Source organism: Chanodichthys erythropterus, chromosome 17 (assembly GCF_024489055.1).
Source record: "Chanodichthys erythropterus isolate Z2021 chromosome 17, ASM2448905v1, whole genome shotgun sequence".
Taxonomy (NCBI): domain Eukaryota; kingdom Metazoa; phylum Chordata; class Actinopteri; order Cypriniformes; family Xenocyprididae; genus Chanodichthys; species Chanodichthys erythropterus.
In genome coordinates, this window is record NC_090237.1 from 13,340,649 (window position 1) to 13,368,196 (window position 27,548).

At 36.6% G+C, this 27,548-nt stretch overlaps 1 protein-coding gene across 2 annotated transcripts in view; it reads right to left on the reverse strand.

Annotated features, from left to right (window-relative positions):
• zbtb16b (zinc finger and BTB domain containing 16b) overlaps positions 1-23,304 on the reverse strand; it is a 60,197-nt gene extending 36,893 nt beyond the window's left edge. Inside the window, exons 1-3 of one of the 2 annotated variants that reach the window (XM_067364347.1) lie at positions 23,077-23,301; positions 20,116-21,395; positions 5,381-5,478 (exon numbers count right to left, since the gene is read on the reverse strand). In XM_067364347.1, coding sequence (XP_067220448.1) covers positions 5,381-5,478; positions 20,116-21,341 — 1,324 coding nt within the window. In that variant the 5' untranslated portion in view covers positions 21,342-21,395; positions 23,077-23,301. Of the gene's footprint in view, positions 1-5,380; positions 5,479-20,115; positions 21,396-23,076 lie in introns of both variants that reach the window. The other variant, XM_067364348.1, reaches the window with a different exon arrangement.
• Between the last annotated feature and the right edge of the window lie 4,244 nt (positions 23,305-27,548).

A 27,548-nucleotide genomic window follows, 5' to 3' on the forward strand; every position in this document is an offset into this window, starting at 1 on the left:
GCAGGGTGGTTTAATGCTTATTAAAAACAGCCTTCTGTCAATCTTTGTGGCAAAGTACATAGAAAAGTAATTTATTAGTATGCTGACATCTGCATGTCTGTGAGGTATGAGTGGTTAAATCCACCTGATAGAAGCCGGACGGTGAAACAGAATACATTTTCCATGAATAAGGTATCAAATAGGGTCTGACCTAACTCCTATAAAAAAAAGTTTTTTTTTAACAAATAAGTCAACAGAAGGAGCTTCCTAACCATGCTAAAATAATAATAATATTAATAATAATAATAATACAATATAAATTACAATATTAATTATTATATTTATGTATATAAACTTTATTTTCTATGAGGTTTGCATTTTTTTTTTTCAAACCTGTTATCAAAATCTAGGATAGGATTTTCTAGCAATAAGCAGTAAAAAAAAATCAAAATTAAATAGACAAAATGTTTTATAATAAAATAAAATAATACAAAATTCCACAAAAAAAATGTGTATAAAAATACAGTATTCCTGTAAAATACAGTAATAGGGTTGAAAATTTAGCCCACGTGTGTGTAAAATTGAAGGAAATTAAGTCAATAAAATTAGTAAGTAATTAAAAATTATTCTGATGACAAATTTAGGTAACACTTTAGTTTAGGGGCCAATTCTCATTATTAACTAGTTGCTTATTAGCATGTAGGGTCTTTCCTGGCTCAAAATGAGGCGGAGGTGGTAAAAACCTGATCACGGCAGAAAAAACACTTTTTACAAGTATGTATTTTAGGTATTTTAATATTAAAAGAATAAGATTTGTATTTTGAGAAACTACAGTGTCTCCCACAGGACTGTGTGTTTTCTGTGGTGGTTGTACCTCTGTACCTATAAGGGGATCCGGGGGCATGCTCCACAGGAAGAAAATTTTGTACATTTTAAAGATAAATTCATTAATCTGGTGCACTTTGAGAGTTCAAAATTAAGAGCTCCAACCCATGCTCAGTGTGCAAACCAAACAAAGAAAAAGTCTTGTACCTGAACTCTAAAGGGGACTCTATAGGGCTAGAGATGTGCGGATCAGCTCTAACATCACCCAAATCCTCCACCCGCCAACTTCCCAAACCTATGACATTGTCTGATTTAGATAGTTGGGACAGGTAGCAATAAGAGGCCGGAAAAGTTAAATATACATAAAAGGAACAGCTGGAGGACCAATTTACAACTTATTAGGTCAATTGGCAACATGATTGGGTATAAAAAGAGCCTCTCAGAGTGGCAGTGTCTCTCAAGATGGGCAGAGGATCACCAATTCCCCCAATGCTGCGGCGAAAAATAGTGGAGCAATATCAGAAAGGAGTTTCTCAGAGAAAAATTGCAAAGAGTTTGAAGTTATCATCATCTACAGTGCATAATATCATCCAAAGATTCAGAGAATCTGGAACAATCTCTGTTCATAAGGGTCAAGGCTGGAAAACCATACTGGATGCCCGTGATCTTCGGGCCCTTAGACGGCACTGCATCACATACAGGAATGCTACTGTAATGGAAATCACAACATGGGCTCAGGAATACTTCCAGAAAACATTGTGGGTGAACACAATCCACCGTGCCATTCGCCGTTGCCGGCTAAAACTCTATAGGTCAAAAAAGAAGCCATATCTAAACATGATCCAGAAGCGCAGGCAATTTCTCAGGGCCAAGGCTCATTTAAAACGGACTGTGGCAAAGTGGAAAACTGTTCTGTTGTCAGACGAATCAAAATTTGAAATTCTTTTTGGAAAACTGGGACACCATGTCATCCGGACTAAAGAGGACAAGGACAACCCTAGTTGTTATCAGAGCTCAGTTCAGAAGCCTGCATCTCTGATGGTATGGGGTTGCATGAGTGCGTGTGGCATGGGCAGCTTACACATCTGGAAAGGCACCATCAATGCTGAAAGGTATATCCAAGTTCTAGAACAACATATGCTCCCATCCAGACGTCGTCTCTTTCAGGGAAGACCTTACATTTTCCAACATGACAATGCCAGACCACATACTGCATCAATTACAGCATCATGGCTGCGTAGAAGAAGGATCCGGGTACTGAAATGGCCAGCCTGCAGTCCAGATCTTTCACCCATAGAAAACATTTGGTGCATCATAAAGAGGAACATGCAATAAAGAAGACCTAAGACAGTTAAGCAACTAGAAGCCTGTATTAGACAAGAATGGGACAACATTCCTATTCCTAAACTTGAGCAACTTGTCTCCTCAGTCCCCAGACGTTTGCAGACTGTTATAAAAAGAAGAGGGGATGACACACAGTGGTAAACATTTGTTGATGCCATGAAATTTAATATCAACTTATTTTTCCCTTAAAATGATACATTTTCTCAGTTTAAACATTTGATATGTCGTCTATGTTGTATTCTGAATAAAATATTGAAATTTGAAACTTCCACATCATTGCATTCTGTTTTTATTCACAATTTGTACAGTGTCCCAACTTTTTTGGAATCGGGTTTGTAAGTGACAGCATAGAACACTGTTTAGATAGAAAAAGTGCCAGAAACTGGCATGGTGGCATGTACTGTACATGCCCTTGGACGTAACCTTTTAACACTTCGACCACAGTGCAGACGTCTGCTCCATCCTCTCGAGTTAGCCTCTAAGGGCCTGCAGTCAACATTTCTGTTTTCTTTCTGCATTTTTGTTTTATTTAGGACTCCACCAGAGTCCTCCCTCCACCCCAGTGCTCACGCTATTTTGGAGAGCAGTGGCTTGGAGAGCAGTCAAGTTTGATTAATTTTGGGATTTGGGTACAGTATGTTCCTGGACACACATCTGCGAGCAATCATAAATGCTCCAGAATGCTGGCAGAACATCCAGACCTGCCGGCAGCTGATGATGTCATCAGTGCGAGGGAAGAGCTGGCGTGTCGCCAGGCACAGAGCAGGGCTTCTCCCAGACAGAGAGAGAAAGACAGAGAAAAAAGAGAAAGAGATATTAAGAGAAAACATCTTGACAGGGCTTTCAGCCCGAACGCCGCACATGATGAAGATTCGCTCTCGTTCATGTCATGCGTGAACAGGTGCGACAGCGGATTATGAGCAGATTATATGTGGGAGGAACTGAATATTGTTGCCAGTGTTTATTGATTTATAACAGATTAGGAGGGTTGGATTTGGAAGGAAAAATAATACACCTTTTCCTCTCACTTTCATAAACATAAAAGAGAGACAGACAGAGAATAAGACATAAAAGAGAGGATTCTTTTTTAGTTCATTTGGAGAAGAGCACTGTCAGAATCTTGACAAAAACGTGAGCTGATAAAGTCAAGTGAGATGGGCTTCACAAACCCTCCAGAGAGACGACTATAGACTTAATCAGACAGACGGACACACACACACACACACACTCTGCTGCCAGTTTGAGTGTATTTCCCCTCAACTCGAAACAGGACATTCCCCTCTAAAGCACAATTTAGTGTGGGCAACTACTGAATTCAATAAGCATCAATCATGTTCTAAGATTCCTAATACTGAACCTGGAGCCTTGGCTTGAAGAAGCAGGTTTGAATCTGCAACTTGTTTCAATGTCATTCTTCCATTTCCCCCCAAAAATGTCTTTTCTCTGCTATCATAAAGGTGACAAAAGTAATTGGTTCATATATATTGCCCAGGCTGATTAAATGATATTTTATTTTATTTATTTTTTTGAGTAAATAATGTTGAATAAGTTATTTTATTGTTCCATATATATATATATATATATATATATATATATATATATATATATATATATATATATATATATATATATATATATATATATATATATATATATATATATATATATATATGCGCCAGTGTTTATTGATTTATAACAGATTAGGAGGATTGGATTTAAGAGTTGATTTAGGTTGATTTATTACTTATATTTGTCCAGACTGATTTATTGGTTGATATTCAATTAATTAATTAATTAATTAATTAATTAATTAATTAATTAATTAATTAATTTTTTTTTTGTAAATATTTTTTTAAATAACTATTCTTTTTTGTTGATATATATATATATATATATATATATATATATATATATATATATATATATATATATATTGTCCAGGCTGATTTATTGGTTGATATTTAAAACTTTTTTTTTTTTTTTTTTTTTTGAGTAAACATTGTGCTGACTAAGTGTTATTTTATTGTTTGCATATATATTGTCCAGGTTGATTTATTGTCTTATATTTCTTTTCTTTTTTTTTTACTTTACTTATTTATTTGAGTAAATGTGTTGAATAAGTGTTCTTTGCCTGTTGACATATATATTTATATATATATATATATATATATATATATATATATATATATATATATATATATATATATATATATATATATATATATAGTACAGGCTGATTTATTGGCTAATATTTAATTAATTAATTTATTTATTTATTTATTATGATTACTTTTGAGTAAATATTGTGTTAAATATGTGTTCTTTGAAATCATAAAATTAAAACTGCTACGCTGATAATATAATTTGTAATTAACAACAAATCTTTACATTTTTAATTAAATTTGTAATAAAAATTAAATTGCAGTGTTTTCACTAGTGGCATTTTTATATGAAAAACCAATGTCGGTAGACCACATAACACACTCTGTAAAGCAACGACTGAAAGGGAAATATCTTAAAAAAGGAGCTACAATAAAAAACAGGATGACAGCTGGACAACATAAGTCAAAACACAGAGTTTCGGCACTAAACTTCACTTTGCAGTCTGCGTCTGGTTTATTTTATGTCTACGGTTATGCAACAGATCCTTTTGATAACCAAAATCTGACGGCAAAAGTTCGAACTTAATAGCACACATTGGGAAGAAACAATACCACACGCTTACATAACGTGTAACAGCATCATTTCAACATGATCACATAATTATGGGTTTGGATGTGTATAAACAACTGGATCTGTCCCCTCCCTTAAATGTGTTTCTGTCCTACACCTCCCTATTACAATGAGAAAAAAAACAAAAAAAAAAACAAGTTGGCAAGATACACTGTACATACAGTACTAAATAATGTGGCAAAGTGCCCAGACTGGATCTCTGCCAGGCTTGAAATGTAACAGTTGAGACACACATGAGACTGGAGAGGGAAGCGGGAAGACGGGGATAACCAAACACTGCGTCACTAACAGAAGTGCAATGTTCCATCTGTTAGAGCAGGTTAAGAGTGCGGTACATAGTGGACAAACACAGGGCAACAGGGGGCTGACACTTGTTGCACAACAGAGATCACGTATCACTTGTGCAATGGTACTGTAACCTATGTTTTCATCCTTATCGGGACTACATTTGTGTGTGATCATGTTGTTTATAGAGTGGGGTGGACGGGGGGTGGGTTACCTGAATGAGACAGCATGTGCATCCTCAGTCGTAAACTATCCAGGAACTGCTTTCCACAGAACTCACAGCCAAAGGTCTTCACTCCACCGTGCAACTTCCTGTGAATCCACATATTGAGAAATCAAACAGGTGTAGCCACACACAGTATCTACACACTTTGACCATTACAATTTGAAAGGGGAAGAGCTGAACATTTTCTTGACCTTGATGTTAAATTTAACAGGTAGTGTGTGCTTTCCAGTGAGAAAATGGCATCAAAATGAGTTTGATAGAGATATAACAAGATATAATCTACAGTCAAGCACATTACATATTTTAAGTGAATATATATTTTAATAAGTAGAAAGAATAACAAAAATTAATGATGGTTTTTAAACAGATTTCGTACACTCCCTAGTCTGGTTTAGTCAGTTGGAAGGTTGAGCGAATATTTAAATAAATAATAAAATAAAATAATAAAATAAAATAACCTATGATGCCAAAATGCCAGATTTGTCAAGTATTCTCATTAGAGCAGTCTTAAATTAACTTAAAGACTTGTGAAGAAATGAGATGAGCGTCAGATCCGCATCATGTTCGGCACGACTGGTCTTAAAGTGACAGCAGCCTAATAAAAAGTTGCTGTGATGTCTGTCATTAATGTTAATCAAAGAACAAAGGTAACAGAGAAAACTGGAGCTTTAATAAGCAATCGGATTAATCTATATTTAATTTATAATTCACCCAGTGAAGACTGTAAAGTGTTTCATAACTTCATAACTATTCAATTTCTGTATATTTTCTATTTGTTAGACAGGTAGGAAGGCCACAGGAAAATATGACATTATTATGAGTTAATGTGAAGATTGTTTTAAGTTCACTTAAATGAAGTTATTCTTCAAGACTAATAAATGTTGAAATTGTTAGCTTTCAATTATACTGTAATGTTTAATGTCTATAATTGATGTTTTATATATAAATCAATCTCATAAAGACATCAGTACCAGTATTAGTATCAGTGAAACTGACTTTCATTCATAAAAAGATGGCATTAAACAAATATTTAAAATATAAAATTACATATTATTACAATTTATAATACAAAATATTAAAAACTTTTTTTAAAATCACGATTAATTACAGAAAAAATGGAAAAAAATTAATTATTCAATTAATCGATTGACAGCACTAATTTTAATAATTATATATATATATATATATATATATATATATAATACAGTATATATATATACATCATTTGGCAGATGCTTTTATTCAAAGCTACTTATATTGAAAATATACATTTGATCAGTTTCCCTATAATGAAATGTAATGTAATACTGTATATAGTATAACTGCTCATTTGGATTGGATATACAGGATCAATTCACTCGAAAATGTAGGCCTAATTCTTTCATCATATGATATGTGCATGCATGAATGAGATCTGAGAGTTGTGTCGCAAGAGAAAATTCGAACATTCTCCAAAACATCTCCTTATGTGTTCATAAGGAAGAAAGAGAAGCTTTTAGTTAAATGAACTATTCCTTTAAAGTTAAAAATGCACTTTTATTTAGGAACGCAGCTTCACAAATCCACGCTTGATATTCTAAACACGCCTGCGTCTGTGGCTCATAGTTTATTTTGATGATACTCTCGACAGGGTGCTGTGAAAGGTTTAGGGCACATACTTCAAAGACTTCAGGCACTCGAAATATTCATCAAGCAGGTCTGAATCAATTAGGCCTAATACAGCAAAAGCTATTAATGAACTGAATAGCATATGCCTTAAAATAAACCTAGACCTGAATTGAAGAAACGCAACTAGCTTGTCTACAAACGAACATTCGGGACAGAACTAGCTTCAGCAGAGCTATGAAATATTTATCGTCCAGACGTAGTGACCTGGTGGCTTGAGAGAAAAACATTTATGGCTTTGTTTTATGAAAAATTAAACACGCCTCAGAGAAAGGGTACACAAAGAACCTGAACAAATATATACACTCCATTTCAATGAAGTAGCCAGGCCGGGAGTGAACCGTAAGGCCAAAAACCACCCGTCAAAGTTAAACATGCCGACTGTCCGTTTAATCTGTCCTCTCGCTCTAAATATTTGTTTTAATTGAAACGTATTAAATGCTCCTGAAATACCCCAGCAGTTCGGTATGTTTAACTGAGTCACGCTGTACATATCAACGACTCGTCCCCCGCCCACTCCTGTTCTCTTCTCTCGCCCGAGTCCTTTCATGTGAATTCCAGCCACACACACACAGACGCACCGTCGGCGCGTGCGCTGCATCAACGAGCAGTCGAGCGAGCCCGCCGCAGACGTAACCTTTATTCCTGCTATAGAGCCCTTAATTATCACCGCTCCGCAACCGGGGCGCTGCCAGACATGCACAGGCTCATTATGAACAGGGGCATATTATTTCACCTTGAAAAAAGCTATTAAAGCGAACTCTCTCTACCACCAAGAACGGTCGTGTTAAAATATTAATTCCAGGACATTATGTTGAAGATCATTCAGAGTAATGGAAGCGAATTAGCTTTCTATTCAGATTCAAAGACTAGAGTCAACATGCTCAAGTATGGTCATTTTATTTGCCCAAGGATGTTTGCTCAGGTCATGTGCCCTTCGGTTGAGGGCGCAGACAGAATGCGTGTTAGCCGCATTTCACAATCTGTAGCATCTGCTGCGTTGTCCCCCTTTGCAGCCACAACACAGGGTCTGAAATAGACCGCCTGACAGAGCCCAGCCTCCCATAAACAATATCCACTCAACCGCAGTGGACATGCTGAGCACCGCTGTCGGCAGCCAACAGACGTTATCTACGGATTTGTGTGTTTGCTGGAAAAATACTAGTGTTATCTTACTGAATGGTGCCTTTTGGCTTGAAAATGACATATTATTGTGCAGCTAAGCTTTGAGAACAACCAAACGACTAGGGTTTTTAACAGTACCACATTAATGCAGACGTATAATGCAGTTTATTGAGACTAGTGAGTTCATCCTGTCTAGCTTTACTGTATGTAGCTGAAATGCTGTTTTAAAGCAGAAACACACAAGAGACACGCATTCTCTAATGGATTTTAGCATGATTGGCTTTAGTATGCTAACAGTAATAATAACTGTTACAGTAATTGTCTTCATCCAGTTTATAACATCGCAGCCATGGTCATCAAAACACCTCTTTTGTAATGAATCTACAGTATTGAACACAATATTTCAAGACAATTTTTGTCGGATCGAAAAATTATTAATTAAAGTGTCATTAGCACTATGTTTTCATTGATGTCATTTTTAATGATGGCTCAGTGAGGCCTCCATTGACAGCAAGATAATGAACACTTTCAATGCCCAGAATGATACTATATTAGACATATTTAAATCAGTTCATGTGACTACAGTGGTTCAACCTTAATGTTATGAAGCGACGAAAATACTTTTTGTGCACCAAAAAAACTAAATAAAGACTTTATTCAACAATACCTAGTGATGGGCGATTTCTAAACACTGCTTCATGAAGCTTTACGGATCTTTTGTTTTGAATCAGTGTATCAAACTGCCAAAGTCACATGAACCACTGAAATTTTGAAACATTTCAAAACACTTAACAAAGCCTCTTTTTGATACATGCTCTGAACCACAGATTTTACCAAAAATATCTTAATTTGTGTTCTGAAGATGACTAAAGGTCTTACGGGTGTGGAACAACATGAGGGTGAGTAATTAACGAATTTTAATTTTTGGGTAAATTAACCCTTTCAAACAAGTCTTAAAGGGACAGTTCTCAAAAATGAAAATTCTGTCATCATTTACTCACCCTCAAGTTTCTTTCTTCTTCTGCACACAAAAGAAGATATTTTAAAAAATATGGATGCCCAAACAGCGGATGGGCCCCACTGACATCCCTAGTGTGGAAAAAAAATACTATGGAAGTCAATGGTGCCCCACAATTGTTTAGTTTCAACACTCTTCAGAATATCTTCTTTTGTGTTCAGCAGAAGAAAGAAATTCATAGAGGTTGGGAACAACTTGAGGGTGAGCAAATGATGGCAGAATTTCCATTTTTGGGTGAACTATCCCTTTAAGACTTTTTATTGAGCAGTTATTTTAAAATATGCTTTGTGAAAGTCTTAGAAAAAGTGTCTGATTGGTTATGGTGGATGTCCTTATATGGACAGTTTACCCAAAAATCATTTATGCCATTTCAAATCTGTATGACTTTCTTTTTTTTCTGTGGAATATGGAAAATAAATATTTGAAAGGGTTAGTTCACCCAAAAATGAAAATAATGTCTTTTATTACTCACCCTCATGTCGTTCCACACCCATAAGACCTTCGTTCATCTTCAGAACACAAATTAAGATATTTTTGATGAAATCCGATGCCTCAGTGAGGCCTGCATAGCCAGCAATGACATTTCCTCTCTCAAGATCCATAAAGGTACTAAAAACATATTTAAATCAGTTCATGTGAGTACAGTGGTTCAATATTAATATTATAAAGTGACAAGAATATTTTTGGTGCGGCAAAAAAAAACTAAATAATGACTTATATAGTGATGGCCGAAACACTGCTTCAGGAAGCTTCAGAGCATTATAAATCTTTTGTGTCGAATCTGCTATTTGGAGCGCCAAAGTTACATTATTTCAGCAGTTTGGCGGTTTGACACGCTGATTCATTTATGCTCCAAAGCTTCCTGAAGTAGTGTTTTAAAATCGGCCATCACTAAATAAATCGTTATTTTGTTTTTTTGGCGCACCAAAAATATTCTCATTGCTTTATAATATTAATATTGAACCACTGTACTCACATGAACTGATTTAAATATGTTTTTAGTACCTTTATGGATTTTGAGAGAGGAAGTGTCATTGCTGGCTATGGAAGCCCCATCGGATTTCAACTAAAATATCTTAATTTGTGTTCCGAAAATTAACGAAAGTCTTACGGGTGTGGAACAGCATGAGGGTGAGTAATAAATGACATTATTTTCATTTTCATTTTCAAATTAGCATTTTGTTTTTCATCTAAATATACTTAATTGTGAGTTGCTAGTATTAATCAATGTATTATCAAACCTGCTCAGCAATTTGATTGCTCAGTAACAGAGCACCTTTCAGAAACCCGCTATTAATCTCATTGCCTCTGTCCACTTGAAAGACACGAAAGATTGAACAACACTGATGTGAAATGTGGAGAAATACCTAGTAAATTGAACAATAAGAGGAAAATCAATACTACTCGTCTTGATCCCAGTCACTGTCAAAGCAAATCCAAATAGACACAGACATGAAACATCATGACAACTCACTGCATTATTCAAATAGTCTAGATTGTGCTCCAGTGTCTGACACTGATATGCAGATACAGACAGTAACAAAAGAATATTAAATAATCCTGAAGTCAGATCAATGTTAGACCAACGTTAAACATGGAAATCGAACCTTTGAAAGAACAAAGTGTTAAAACTCAATCTTCTGGCCGATTTAAGTACACCTGCCCTGAACAAAACAGTTCAGACGAGGTTAGAGGAGAAAAACCAATCTGTAAAGATGATGGTCCATTTGTCTCTACAGGCCGCTGTTATACATTCCTATTAAAATGCAGGCATTAAAATGTCGACTTTCTCTAAGGAGACAAATTGTCGAGCTGTCTGTTTGAGACAGGGCAAGCGCTTGTGTTTCTGGAGTGGGCCACTGGAAGTGGCTTTGATTAATGGCAGGCCAGAGCTGAGCTGCTAGAGTACCTTTCCCACTGAGAGAGCAATTCAGGGGCTGATGTGTGCAATCGGATACTAGAGCACTGCCAAATTACCAATGAGGCAGCTTTAAAGGGAGTCTTCCCCAAAGCAGTATGAGCAAACCCTATGAAGCATGAATGAGAAAACAGAAACACTTCACACAATCCCACAAACAAATGTCCATTTATCAAGATAGGTTAGCTGGAACCATTACACAAATGATCATATTTATGTGCAACAGTACTTATAAGATACTCTAAAGGACATCTACGTAGGTAGTTTAATGGTATACATGGTAAAACTCAAAAAAAAAAAAATATATATATATATGGTAATAGTAAAATACTTTTTTGATAGTACAGAACACTTCATTTTGATAGTTGGGTCAAAGCTCACCCTTCCGCCAGAACTAGACTTTCTCATGAGCGCGTATGGCTGTTGCCGGAAGCCAGGATTATAGTTGATAAAATTTTAAATATGGATATTTTTCTTCAAAAACCTACGCTTCGGAAGGCATTTTTTTAATCCACTGGAGTCGTATGGATCACTTTTATGATGGATGGATATGCTCTTTGGAGCTTTAAAAGCACTATTCAATGCCATAATAAAGCTGGGAAGAGCCAGGATATTATTTAATATAACTTCAATTGTGTTCGGCTGAAAGAAGAAAGTCATATACATCTAGAATGGATTGAGGGTGAGTTAATTATGGGATAATTTTCATTTTTGGGTGAACTATTTCTTCAACGGCTAATTTTTCATCTTATTATCTAACTTTAATGTAAAGTTAAGAATATTTTAGATTCCCAAAAACATTACTTAAAAATGTTATCTTATTTTTCTCATAAGATTGTTCTAAAGGCAACACTTAAGAATTTGAAATTCTGAAAAATGTGTTCTTAAAAATCATTGTAAAAAACTTCCCCATGGGAAAGATGTTTAATGCATTTATTATTATTATTATTTTTTTTTTTAATGTGACTTTTTACTGTATGTGAAATTCAGTAACAACTCCACTAAAACAAGTCAAATATAGACCATGAATAACTTATGAATACCTTTAATATTTTAAGAATTGTACTTAAGAACATTATCTTAGGAAATTTCGTAGATTCTTTCTTAAGAAAATTTTCATGAATCCAGTCCCTGGTCTCTAGACAAGACTTGTGCCCCCTTTTAATGTAAGATTATGGGATTTCACATTATCATCCACCAGCCGAAAATTATTTGTTAAGCACTTATTGAGTAATAACACAAATATTTAACAAGTTGCATGATTTGAGGCATCATTCATGTCTTTAACAAACAGAGAAGGACAAGTTGCACATAAATGTTTAATCCTTTAGGTTAGAGTTTGCTCGTTTTGTTAAGATGCCTAACAAACCATAATAAAATGTAACAAAATAATTCAACATAATGCGGCACAGGCTGTATATATAGCATTAAAACCATGTTTGGCAGCGGCTTCGGTGACATTCTTCCTTGCAAGGCTTGAGAGGGAAACTGGAAAGATTCTCAGCAAATTGGGAAGTGTTCAATTTCCCCGTGCAGCGGATGCTCAATGACCTGACGGCATTGTGCGAGCGAGGCCAGTGCCATTATGACAGCACGAGTACATCCTCACAGCTGACTGTGTTTCCCTCAGGGTCTTTTGAAAGATCGCCGCTGGTAATTTCACAGAGTTCTGTCTAGAAAGCTTCTAACGCTGTTATGCAGGTTGGAAAAGCTGCCAAATGTTGTCTGGGAACATGGTGTAACAACAGGGTGATGTTTCCGTGGGTGATTTACTATAATTTTGTAATGAAAATGTAGATACTTAGTGGAGCACCATCAGCCTCTCAACAAACATTATTATTCTATTAAACTCAGGTTCCAGGTAAGGTTATATGTCTCACTCAAGGTCAATGTGACACAGCACAAACAAGTGCTATGACACCAATAACCTGTCATTTTTTTACGCAACACACTGCTCAAATTTGCCACAGTGGCCTTGATAGTATGCTGAATCCCTGACCTTTAAACTGATCTGGGTATTTTTCTAATGTTTAAACATTAAACATTTAATCTTAGGGTTCACTTAGTGTACTGGAGTATCTCTCATATGATATCAGATGAAATGGGTAATTCTTTGCAACAATTTGAGAGTGACGACATTTGATGTAAACACTGCAAGAGAATCATTTTCTTATTTTTTATCCAGATAGATAGATAGATATCTACAAAAATATTTTGTTTTACTTGAAAAAAGTTACTTTGCTTGATTTTTTTTTTTTAAGGATTTTAGACATTTTACTGGAAAACAAGACAGAAATACTAATTAACAAAATTGTTTATGACCATTTAAGTATTAAAATAATGTGCAACTATTAAAATACTGAACTGCTTAAGTTTTACAGGTATTAAGCGAACAACAATCATTTCTGACATCTTTGTAAGACTGTGAATGATCCAAAGCCCATCTTTAGCCCGAATACTCTGTATTTCTACATTTTCTTCAAGCTTATATACACTATAATGAGCATGTAGACATCATTGTGTAAGCCCAAGACTAAAGCGACAACTATAAACACTTTCTAGGAAAAGAGCTGGATGTAAACTTTGACTCTTTCTCAGTGAGCCAACAAGAGCTCTGGCACAAGGGCCACATTACGCCTACTGTGTGGAATTAGAGTGAAATGCAGGCTACCGGTCAACATCCTAGGATTAAACTAACCTTTTACTTTGATCAGGAGTTTGGGTTACAAGGGCACAGACAGCAAAACATGTGGCCGAGCCAACGAAATCAAAGTTGTTTGTATTTTGGCATATTACGCTAGAGTTTAGGAACTGTGACTAAAGTCACTGTTTTCAACTGAATCTCAGAGTGGCCAATCAATAAGTCACCCAACCCCCAAGGCTACGGGCCAGAGCTACGAAAACAGGCACGCACACACTCAAACACACAAAAGAGGGTTTGAACACAAGAACAATATGAGAAAGAGAAGAAAAAACACCCTCAGGGCGCCGAAGGTCAGAAGTTTGACCCGACCCTAAAGAGTTGACCTGTATAGCCCTGATAAGGCTGAAAGAGTCCTGTCTTTGCCTGATAGCAGGCTTTGGGGTGAAAAGATACTAGAGGGCTTAAAGTCTTGACCAACTGGATTCCAGAGGTCCGCGGAGAAGACAGAAGTTTAAAGATCACTGGGTGGCCATAGTCTTGTGGGACAGGAAGGGCTTGAAGCGCTAATGAAGCTTGACCAGGGCAATGCTCTCTGAAAACATATCTTCTCCGGAGGCTGGGTTATCCATTAATGGGCTCAATGTGTTTTCTTTGGCCCCTTCTACACTGTCGATCCTTATAAATGTCATGCTAATCTTTCAGTAGATTCATGATCTATCACTAGAGCTATCTTTACAAATCTGTTATAAAATATTTCAGTCACACTTTAGTTGGGGGAACACATTCACTACTAAATATGACTTTTGCCTCAAACTAATTGACTGCTTATTAATAGTTAGTAAGGTAGTTGTTGTAGTGGTTAAGTTTAGGTATAGTGTAGGATTAAGGGAAGTAGTCATGCAGATAAAGGGATAGTTCACCCAAAAATGAAATTTCTGTCACCATTTTCTCACCCTCAATTTGTTCCAAGCCTGTTTCTCTCCTCTGCTGAACACAAGAGAAGATATTTTGAAGAATGTCAGTAACCAAACAGTTCATCCATTGACTTCAATAGTATTTTTCCATAAAAAGGAAATCAGTGGGGCCCATTCCCCATATTCTTCAAAATATCTTCTTTTGGGTTCAGCTGAAGAAAAAAAAAAAATTCATAGAGGCTTGGAACAAATTGAGGGTGAGTAAATGATGACGACAGAATTTTTATTTTTGGGTGAACTATTGACTTAATATGTGCTTTATAAGTACTAATAAACAGCCAATATTCTATGCAAGCTAATAAGCAACTAGATAATAATGAGAATTGGTCCCAAAACTAAAGTATTACCAATATTTAATTTATTACAAGCATAAATAGACAAAACTGAGGTTAAGAACTGAGGAAGACTATTTGCCACACAATTCTGCTTCTCAAGTACATGTATCTTTTAATAAAAATACGTCATTAAACCTAAAAATACACCTATTGTAACCTAAAATGTGTTATTCAAGTAAAAAATAAATAAATTTATATTTGCAAAAATAAACCTGACTTAAGAGGTTCAAAACAAATAAAAATAGCTTTTCACATTCTATTTTTACAGGCATATAAAAGCTCAGATCCCAACATAGATAAAATAAACTGCAGCATATGATTACTGGCGATAATCTTAATCAGGTCTACCAAACGTCCTGTTAAGAATGGGCATATACAGTGTCCTCTCAGGAGACTAGTGGTATGTAGTTAGGGCTGCTGTTGTAGTTAACAGAGGATAAAGGGAGAGGCTGAGTAAACAAAAGGTCATCTGAAGCAACAGTTGAGAAGACAATAGATGTGCTCTGAAGCCTGGTGTGTGAAAGACACTCATTATCTCTGTGCTTTAGTTTCTTTACTCTGTCGAAAAGTCGGTTACTGATTCCAAGTTACGTGATAAAAATTGTAGTTAGTACCGTAATCCACTACATTATACCTTTTAGGTAATATAATCTGATTACTTTCAGATTACTTTTGACCTAACTCGTTTATCACATTGATTTGAATCAATCTTGTACCATACTGATATAATAATACAAAGAGAAAGAAAATATATTCCATTCTTTGTTATCAACAACATGATGTGCATTAAACATTACATTACGTCAGGGTTTCACAAACTGGGGAAGCTAATAATTAAATAAATCATAAATGTAATAATTAAAATAAATAAAGTTTTTTTGTGTTTAAATGCATTTGAAAGAAATAAACCTTTCAAAAACATAGCAATACATGGTTAAATGACTTACTGAGTGATAATAATACGAATAATTAATGTGTTCATCAGGCGTTGATTCGATATGCAATGATATGCAAATGAATTAGGCAGAAACAATAAATTATGAATGATTTACTGCCATTGTGTGAATTAGAGTTGTCAAAAGTGCCTACTTCGGTTCCAAGTTGGTACTGAAATTTAAAAAATGTGATGGTTTGAGCGCTGTTGAGCGGATTCGTAAACATCTCTGATTAGCCATTGTGTTCACGTGCTCATCGGAAATGTCTGTGATTGGCTACAATGATCAACGTACAGGAGCGTTTGAAATCACATGGAAGTGTTTGAAATTAAAAGCATTTTCAAAGCGGAAGCATGATAGATGCCTGCTTTCAAATGCTCCCGTGTGTATCTGCGTAAGCGCTCTGAGAAGAGCGTCATTGATGACTATTTACAACAGGTTTTTGAAGCGTTGATCATTGTAGCCAATCGCAGACATATCTGATGAACATGTGAACACAATGGCCAATCAGAGGCGTTTACATCCGCTCAACAGCGCTCAAAGCGATACATCTTTAAAATGATAGTACCGATTTGGTACCGAAGTCGGTACTTTTGACAACTCTACTGTGAATAATATGTGATCATGTAATCAATAAAAAGTAACTGTAGACTGATTACGAGTATTTTAAAACGTAATATAATCTATTTACAAGTACTTAATTTTTTGGAATTTGATTATGTAATCCATATTACATGTAATCAGTTACTACCAGCACTATACAGCTATGGAAAAAATTAAGAGACCACTCCAAGTTCAGAAATCAATGTTAAGTGGTCTCTTAATTTTTTCCATAGCTGTATATATATATATATATATATATATATATATATATATATATATATATATATATATATATATATATATATATATATATATATATATATTAGACAGACACAGGAAGTAGCTCCATTTCATCTTTCTTGACCTCTATCTGTCTCTCAATCTCTCTCTGTTTGCTCTATAACAAAAGATCTAATTAGAGCTGTGAGCGCCGGGGCCAATGCATGTGCTCTAGGATCTCCCACTTCCAGGGATTCCTAAGCAGCGGAGCTGATCTGTGTCCCCAGAGCCCCTGCACGCATCACTCGTCCCCTTGCCGCCCGCGGTAGATTGTGAGTACACATCAGCGGCAGATTAAATCCACTCAGTGGAAAGCAGCACATTCCACAGCTCGACCACGGGGCAGAAATGACATGCATGACAGGACCGAGACCAAGCACAGAGGCTTGCAGAGGTCTTAATCCAGAGGAAAGTGTGTTTGTTGCACGACTGTTGTGATGTCCACCGCTATTGCATTTATGTCAAACGGTTGGCTATGCTTAGACTTGTTCCAGAGGAATGGGAAGGCTTTGGCGGGTGCATCTGGGTTAAGATTCACGACTTTGAGGGCCTCTCGCAATTGGGGCAAAAGTTTAACTGTTATTGGTATTGGGTCGCCTCACCATGACCACAATGACCCCGTGGGGCCCCGGGCTTTCATAATGTCCTGTGTGCAAGTCAGATGTTGGCGGATCTTAACATCTGTCTCTGTTCACAAACCAGAAAAAGGGCAAGCTGAGTTTATGCACAAATATTAGTGACTGGCTAACCTACTGACCTACTGTCTAGATGGGATTATTGTACTGTCCTCCTAACTTTGAAATAATATAATAAAAGGTTATGCCAAACTACAAGATTTTCTTTCTTTTTTTTAACAAAACACAGTAAAAAAGGTGTATTCAAGTCATTGTAAGTACAAGTTGAACTTTCATCAATAGATCTGGACAAATAAGGAACACAATCATGTGTTTTAGTGCCACACTGGAATGGAGAAAATCTGATAGGATGTGTTCGTCAGGCATCAGACAGGAAACCCGGGTCGGTGTCACTGGGTTCAGCATTTGTGGGAATGAATGAAAGAGTATCAGGTGCACTGCAATACACACAACGTGTGGCCACTTTATCTGTGTCTGACAGAAGGCTAAAGTCACTATCAGACCATCTTCACCACAGAGACTAAGGAGAGCGGAGCAGGGTTATCTTCCACTCTGATAAATACAGATAAAGCACAACCTACTGTTTGAGAGTCCAAGTTTAAACTGCATGGCCATCAGTCAAGCCCAAACCAATAAAACTGCAATAATGATGGGCTTTGCTTGACGAATAATGGGTTTCAAATGTCAACTACAGCAATAAATATTTTATTTTGACATATGGCATGACGCCAGTTGGATGTCCACCAAGTGAAATCGTGAACACATTCTGTGCAAAAACAAAAACGGACAAACAAGCCTGATTTTATGAATATGTATTGGTTGTTTAAGCTTAGAAAAATAGTGCTTCTAATCCATCTGTCGATCTGAACAAAGCTGCTCCTGGTCAATTATATTTTGACAGAGTCAAGCCACAGGTTATGGAGGGAAGGTCAGGGTCAAGCTGTACTAAGAAGCACTTCTTTTCTGCACAGGAAGTCCTTGCCCTTTCATTTGTGAAAGGACGAGGCCTTCCAATGCAGATCTGGCAGATGTTTCTAACTGCTTTCAACAAGCCTGAGGAAGTACAATTAAAGAGACATTTCAACCAAAAATGAAATTTCTGTCATCATTTACTCACCCTCATGTTGTTTTACAGTAGACCTGTATGAATTTCTTTCTTCTGAATACCACATTTCATACAGTAAGTCTTTTACACACTGTATACATGGCCTAGATGGAAGTTTTCCAATATTATGCTGACGTCTTTTGCAATGTCACGTGAAAAGTTCAACTTATAAAAAAAATCTTCTGGAAGGTCTTTGGTGAGAGAAGGTCCAGAGTGTAATGTTGGCTTGTGCGGTGGAACAGGATCTGAAACATCACTTTTTTAATTCATATTTTTCAATGTAAAAACACCTTCGCTAGATGAATGACTTTCACCATTTTGCTCTTGTCTCGCATCTCAGATCTTTTGCAGTGTCTTGCACATGACACAACATTTAAAAAACATGTCTTCGAGACATTCGCTGCATCCGAAATCAAATACTTTCCAACTATATAGTATGCTAAAAACAGAGTAGCATGTCCGAATTCATAGTACTCATTCGAAAAACAATAGGCGGAAAATCCCCGGATGACCTACTACTTCCGGCGAGATTCTGAAGTGTGAGGATTTATAAATGGAGGTGAAACGACTCTTCAAGTCACGTGATAATGACAACATGGTGGATGTAGTACGCCCGGACTACATTCATACTACCCACATTCATACTACTGTATATAGAACATACTTTTTTAACGGTTGCAAAGTACGTTCAAATTCAAATGTAGCACCTACTCAGACTTTCGAATGCACTGGTTGTGTTTTTTTCCATTCTATTGCTTGCTTGTGTTTTTCTAACCCAAACATCTTTCAGTTTTTTTTTTCGTCGCCAAATTTTTTCATCGTTTTTAGTCACCATTCACTTTGATTGTATGTAAAAGAGCAGTGTGAACATTCTGCTAAATTTCTCTTTTTGTGTTCTACAGAACGAAGAAAGTCATAGGGTTCCATGCCTTATATAAATATAATGTGACAAACCAACAGGAAAGCTTAAAAAAATGCCTCTTTGAGACTTGGCATTTTCTTGCATTTCACTGCTCGAATCTCACATTTTTCAACATAAAAACACCTTCGCTGGACGGATGACTTTAACTATTGTGCTCGTGTCTCGCATCTAAGACCTTTTGCAGTGTTTTGTGCATGACACAACATTCTAAAAATGCAGTGCTCATGTTAAGTTCAGTGTTTAAAAAAGATGTCTTCTAGACATTCACTGCGTCAGAAATAGAATACTTCCCTACTATATAGCATGCGAAAAACATTACGCCAACAGCGTAGCATGTCCGAATTTTTCCAACGCAAATGTCTTTCGTTTTTTTCCGCTGCTAAATTTTTTTTCATCATCTTTGGTCACCATTCACTTTGAATGTATGGAAAAAAGCAGCGTGAACATTCTGCTAAATATCTCTTTTTGTGTTCTACAGAACGAAGACATTTATAGGGTTCCATGCCTTACATAAATATAAATAACATGTCAAACCAAGAGGAAAGCCTCCAATAACTTCACTCACCTGTGTTGTTCAGCAGCTTCATTATCAGGCAGCTCCATATCACACACCTCACATCGTTCTTTCTGGGTTTGGACCTCGTGCTTCACATTTGCTGTGAAATCTCCGAGCTTGCTTAGGAACTCCCTCTGAATCAAGCTCTGATGAAAGAGCCCCCCATATGCACTGAAATCCATCGACATGGCCAGGGAGGATGGCACATGTAGCGATGAGGCCATGGATACAGGCAAGGGCAGCATGCTTTCGCTCTTATGGTTGGGTGGGAGAGAGCACAGTGAAGCGAAATGTCTATCAGCCAGACTGGCCATATTGACCAGACCCGCTTGGCTGTTGTCTCCTTGGGAATCAGCAGAACTATCGGCGGAGTGGAGCTCGCGGGCGCTGGTGATGACGCTGCCTCTGGTCGGGGTTCCAGGAGTGTCCCGGTGCTGCCTGGAGTCACCGCCACCCTCCCCGTTCCTGGGGAAGCCGCCATCGTGTTGGTAGTCCTCATCTACCTGCATCATCTCAGTTTTGATCTTATCAAGCAATGGAGATGCCTTACCAAGGTTATGTGAGAAACTCTGAGACATGTTGCCTTGGAGGACGGACTGACCCATGCTCATCAGGCCCTCTACGGCTGCTTTAGTCGGACTGACGGTCGAAAGACCCAGTTGGGCGGACTCTGAAGATCTCGTATCGACCATGCTAACCAGAGCCAGTCGATGGCGGGCAGCGGTACCATAGCCGGCGTCCTGTATGGAATGCTTTTTGGAGATAAAAGTGCTCTTAAGGTACTTGATCCTGCGGTCATCGGCATCCTCTGCACCGTTCTCGTTCATGTTCACATCTGTGTCGTTCTCTTCGGATGCCTGGATGGTTTCCAAGATCTTCAGGCATTGCTCCTCCAAATATTCTATCTCTAAAATCTCTGCGGCGTACAGCAGGTCGTCCAGGTCCTCCAGCTTTGCTTGGAGCGTGGCAGTGTAGGCGTACTCCAGAATCTGCTGAAAGGTCTTTGGTGAGAGGAAGTCCAGAGTGTAATGTTGGCTGTTGCGGTGGAACAGGATCTCAAACATCTTACTAGCACATGCAAGCACGGTTCTGTGGGCATGGAACTCCTGGCTGTCGACCATGATGACCACATCACACAATGTCCCAGAGAGGCGCATCTGGTTGGCCTTCTGCAGGAGCGACGTGGGGTGGCCGGGGTTCTGGAGGTGGATCGCACCCATTTTAGTCAAATCCATTACATCGACATTTACCGAACCATCTCACAGATTTGCTTCTCTCCTTGAGTACACCTGTAAACATCAATCAGTCACGTAACAAAAACAAGAATGAGCACAAAATACACTACGTCATACTGTATGTGCAATGCTTAGTTCATTCATCTCAGTTACACAGGTCATGTTAATCATCACTCAAACAGGTTAACTCAGTGCTTTGAGAAAAAGACAAAGGGGCGTTGTTGTTGCTGAACCTCCGTACAGAGGCACTAGCCAATCATCACAAAATGTACTTAATGTTACGCAATCGCAGTGATAGTAGTGGAAAGCTGCCAAGTGAAACTGAACTGACGGCATTCGACACATGCCTGAAATTCTAATATGGTTCTTCAGGCAAGAAGCATAATTTGTTTTAATTGTACCCATAATTTTGCAGTAACACCGAGAGACATTCCTACAGTAGAAAAGAATAAAAACTCACCGCAGGAGTGACATTTTAATCGCACATCTGTTGCAGCGTACAGCTGCACTATAAAAACCGATAAGGTCAGTTGTCCAAGCAGTTATATATTACTTAAAGTTCAACTAATACCTATACCGATTTTTGTGATTTAAGTGTTCAATAACCAATTCAGATTTTTTTCTGATACTAAGACAACTAATAATGATAGTGAGAGATAAGAGAGTTATGTAGAAAGGCAAATTTAGAATAATAATAATTTTTTTTTACCTGAGAACATCTATTTCAAATAAACCAATAAACAGTCTGATCCGTAAAAAAAAAAAAAAAAAAAAAAAATATATATAAAAATATATATATATATATATATCTCACTACTTTATCTTCTTTGGTCTTACCAAATGGTGCCATTTATTGTTAGTCCTGATATTAAGTGATAACTGATTAAGGAGAAAAGTGTCAATCAAAAGATTATTTTGAATATCTGTAATATTCTAACGTATTATTATTATTGTTGTATTATTTCAGCATAACATCAACAAATAGTGCGATAGATAAAATATATAAAATATAAAAACTACCGCTTTTATATCAAACCTCAAGATTAGATTTATTATTATTATTATTTTGCGCGCGCGCGCGCGTGAGTGAGTGAGTGAGTTGCATTCGAGACAGTATATGGGTATCTTATATGGTCTTAAAAAAATCTGACGTTGGTACTAAACACTTTATTTAAGAGCAACGATATGAATGGGGAAAAGGTACGGATGCACCTTGTCCTACATGACAATCCCGAATAGGTTTAACACTCATAACATCGTAATAACACAAATCTACCGATACCTTGAGTTACAGTTTATTGGACACACACATATCTATCTATCTATCTATATGACATTTACGATTATATTTCGCTTGCAAATCATGACAGAATAAGCAACAGAACTGAAGCAGCGAAGACAGACGTTTCCTCCGTGCAACAGTCTGTTTCAACATTCCGTCTTTACTGCGTGCACCTGATTGACAAGTTGTTTTACGCAACATTTACAACAGTTTGTTCATAAACGTAATAATTTTATAACACTTAGTGTACGTGTCCTGAAAGCATAAATGAGCATGCAGGAGACAAGAACACTTAGGCGCGTGCTGTATCTTAAAAGACAAGAAACAATTTGCATCTTTAAAGCAAAATTATGATTCTCCCAGCACTTTAACCAACTAACGAGCATTTATATGGTCGGATCCAGCATCGGGAAGAACAATTTAAGCATAACCGGTGAAGTTATTTTCACTTACCTGCAATTGGCGCGTAAATTGAACACTTGTTATTAAGGCATCAACATACTGAGGTTCACAGGAGCCGCTTCACGCGCACTACACTCGCCGTTCGGATTCCAATCATCATCATCACCGTGACGTCAAAGCAATGGCTCGCTGTTTTCACTGAGGCGCGCCAAGACGCCGCGCGCACGGACCCCATGATTATTAGGGCTTTTAGGATGGAAACATTACTGTGGTGTTCCGTTACCAAAACTTCAAGTAATTTACATGAGTCTGAAATTAAAGTATTAAGACCAACTTATAGCGAAATACAGCTTAGCATGCAGCCCACTTTAACTTCCCCTCTGAGGATGTTTAACTTTAAAGGGCATTAAAAGAGCTTAGCTTGTCCATGAATGAAGATAAAAAAGAATGAATGAAAATAAAACCACACGCAAAATGTATGGATGGGAGTCTTCATTTCTTATCGGAAGACATGCTGCTTCATTCCCTAAACGTGCAATAGTGAAGGGTAACCTAAAAAAACATTAGTATTAACTCGTCTACTTAAAACGCCAACCCTTGTGATTACAGTTTGTTGTTGTCTTTAGTTTCTGCAATGAAACAATGAAACGATAAAACAATATGATCTTCACCTTCAGCCAGCTACACATAGCCTAGTTGTTTTTATTTTAAGCACCACAGAAAAAAAAAACTTCAGAAACTGAAAACAAAAATTGTATTCAAGACATAAAATGAACTTAATTTAATGTGTTTAAACAATCTATTAAATTCTGACAAAAACAGACTCACCGTTCCACATGTTAGTGTTTTGTAAGTATGTTTTACGTGAAGGCACGCGCGATTACGTAGTGACCTCTTCCACTAATATCTGAGGCTGATGAAATAGTGACACCTGCTGGACAAGTTAAATAATTGATACACTCAAAAAAGAAAAAAAAGAAAATTCAAAAAGAAAAGTTCATTATTGCTCCATGAAGAACCTTAAACATTCATGGAAACTTTACATTGCAAAAATGTTCTTTATACTGGAAAGAGGTTTTTAAAATGTTCTTTGCACTAATAAAAAAAAAAAAAAAAAAAAAAAAAAAAGAATTCTTGACTCAAAGATTCTTTGGTGGAACGTTCTATGGCATCACTTTTAGAACATTTTTTTAAGAGCTTATGTAGGTATTTTTCAAGCAATAAAAAAATATTAGTAGTGGAAAATATGTATGGCTCATTTTCCACTATTATTCCACTACACTGTAAAAAAATTTTAATTTTCCTTGAAATTAAAAATTTGAGTTAATACAATGAAGGCAACTGGTTTAATCAACAGAAACTCAAAATATGTTATCTGAACCACATAATCTAAGTTGATTTGACAAAAAAAAATGTGATAAATCATGAACATAATTTTTTAGTGTACTATCGTCAAAATGGTATGTTCTCCACACATTGGAATAGGTCTTCGGAATCTTTCTGCCCTTTTAATTTTATTATTGATGACAGTGTTGGCCAATAGCCGAAGTTACCACCATTTGATTAAAGCAACAATATCCATAGTGACTGTAGTAGGCCTATTTTTGATGGTTACCATGGTAAATATTTGTACAATCATTAGCCTGGTCACAGACAAGGCGTATGTGCCAGAACTAAGCCTTAGTTAAATTAGAACATTTAAATAGCTTTTATAAATGTCATATTTTAAGTATAAGTTGTTTTCAGTTAAGACACCTCAAACACGCATTTTACTCTAGGACTAGCTTAAAGGGTCAGTTCACCCAAAAATGAAAATTCTGTCAATTATTACTCACCCTCATGCCGTTCCACACCCGTAAGGCCTTTGTTCGTTTTCGGAACACAAATTAAGATATTTTAGTTGAAATCCAATGGCTCCGTGAGGCCTGCATAGCCAGCAAGGACATTTCCTCTCTCAAGATCCATTAATGTACTAAAAACATATTTAAATCAGTTCATGTGAGTACAGTGGTTCAATAATAATATTATAATGCGACGAGAATATTTTTGGTCCGCCAAAAAAACAAAATAACGACGTATAGTGATGGCTGATTTGAAAACACTGCTTCATGAAGCTTCTGAGCATTATGAATCTTTTGTGTCGAATGAATCATGATTCACGTGTCAAACCGCCAAACTGCTGAAATCACGTGACTTTGGCGCTACAAACTGCTGATTCGACACAAAAGATTCATAATGCTCCGAAGCTTCCTGAAGCAGTGTTTTGAAATCGGCCATCACTATATAAGTTGTTATCTATTTATTTTTTGGTGCACAAAAAATATTCTTGTTGCTTTATGAACTTTTTAGCTTGGAGTACCCCCTGAAGTACCCCCTTTCTTCCACTTCGACTGCAGTCACACCTTTACCATTAAGGGACAATATTTGCCCCCTAAATTGATTTTCCAGTTTTTTAGCTTTATGAATAACTTTATAAAATAAATAATGTCCAATAGAGAAATATGCAATGATGGTAAAACTAAGTAAAACTTTTAAGTATTAAAAGTGAATTAAACTAAAAACCGCCAGTAGGTGGCAGCAAGTCACTGTTTTTATGAGTGAGTCATCGAGTCATTCATTCAGTAACAAAGCAAGTGGATGTGAATGAATCATGGACTCTCACGATTCGTTCAAAGCCGCAGAATTGTTCGCGAAACACAGACGTGTGGTTCTGCTGTGGTTTTCGTTATTATTTCACTGCAAAATAGAGTAAATACTGACAGTACTGTGTTTAAAATGTACGTTTTATTTTTTGACCTGTTGTATTGGGCCTAATAATGTCACGTTTGCAGTCATGTGGATAAGTGGGAACAATTCTTGCTCGTTATCATCATTAAATACAACTCACACAAGGTATGTTTTTGTATCGGATAAAGTCTGAGTCTTAAATCGAAATTAATCCATTATGCTAAATCTCTACTTTTACAAAGGTGCATTGTCGAGAACGACAGTAATTTAGCGCGATTTAAGGCAGCAGATTCGGCACGCAATCTATCATTTGCATGCTGCTTGTTTTACAGTCTGTGGTGGATACCGTAAGTTTTGACTGCAAATGATGAGGTAATGTGATTAAATGTACTGGATTTAGGACATTTTGGAAGTTAGAAATACATGCTCGATTTTAATATTATTTTACGGTAGAATTAAATGAACTGGCCTACTCAGCATTTTGTTCGCGTACCCCCTTTTGTCACCTCACGTTTGGGAACCACTGCTTTATGATATTAATATTGAACCACTGTACTCACATGAACTGATTTAAATATGTTTTTAGTACATTTATGGATGTTGATAGAGGAAATGTCATTGCTGGCTATGTCATTCACTGAGCCATCGGATAAAAAAAAAAAAATCTTAATTTGTGTTCTGAAGATTAACGAAGGTCTTATGGCTGTAGAACGACATGAGGGTGAGTAATAAATGACAGAATTTTCATTTTTGGGTGAACTAACCCTTTAAGCTTTGTCTGTAAAAATGGGCAATACTTATTTTTTATAATGCTTAAAATGAAAGCAAGTGTTGAAGACATTTTAAAACGTTTATAAATCCCCTACAATCAAAACATAGATATGCTGTAGGTCACATTATCTAAGCATCTTACACAAACACAACAAACTATTAAGATAATCTTTAATGTTTTAATGAGTTTAATCAAAATGTGTTAGAACAACACAACTTACAACATGTTCTTTGCTTATCATTGTAAAGCTCACCCATACTGCTATTTCATGGGTCAAATCCCCACAGGCTATACATGGAATGATTTAGTTTTGGGGGCAAACTGGCAGTGAACAATTTGTATACAGTGGGCAAACAAAGCTATCTTCAATTCTCCCCAAAACATAGAAAGCATAGAAATCATGAAAACACCCAGAACAGACACCATTTTCCACCAGACTGCCATGAACTGGCTCAAGTGAGGTCGCACAATTCAGGCCAGAGATGGGCAAGCAGACGGTCATGCAATGAGTGATGGCATAAAAACTCTTGTCAGAGTCACGCGTGTGTCCCATCAGTCCTGATTCATACAGGACTGTTAACATACGTCATGTTATAAAAGGACAATCAGTGGTTAAATCTATGCAAATTTCTTGAATAAACAAAAAAAGATGACAACAACAACAACAACAAAAAACCATCTCAATAACACAATCACAGTGCACAAGCTTGCAGGTGACAGTGTGAAACATTTCTCCAGAGGTAAACGGTATAAAAATCAGCAGATATTTAGTTTAAGTTGATGCTTTAGGAGCAAGTCGGAAGAATGATTTAATGTATAAATCCCAAATATTAGAAACACACGATAACTGTAAAAACTGATCTAATAAAGACTTCAGCAGAGAATCAAATGGGTCATTTGAAATCTTTATCAGACTTTCGGTCATATAACAGTACATGTTAAAATATCTTAAGATATTTTTGTCTTTACATAACTGCCATTATGAGATATCATCCAAGAAGCATCCAAAATAGTTAAGTGTAAA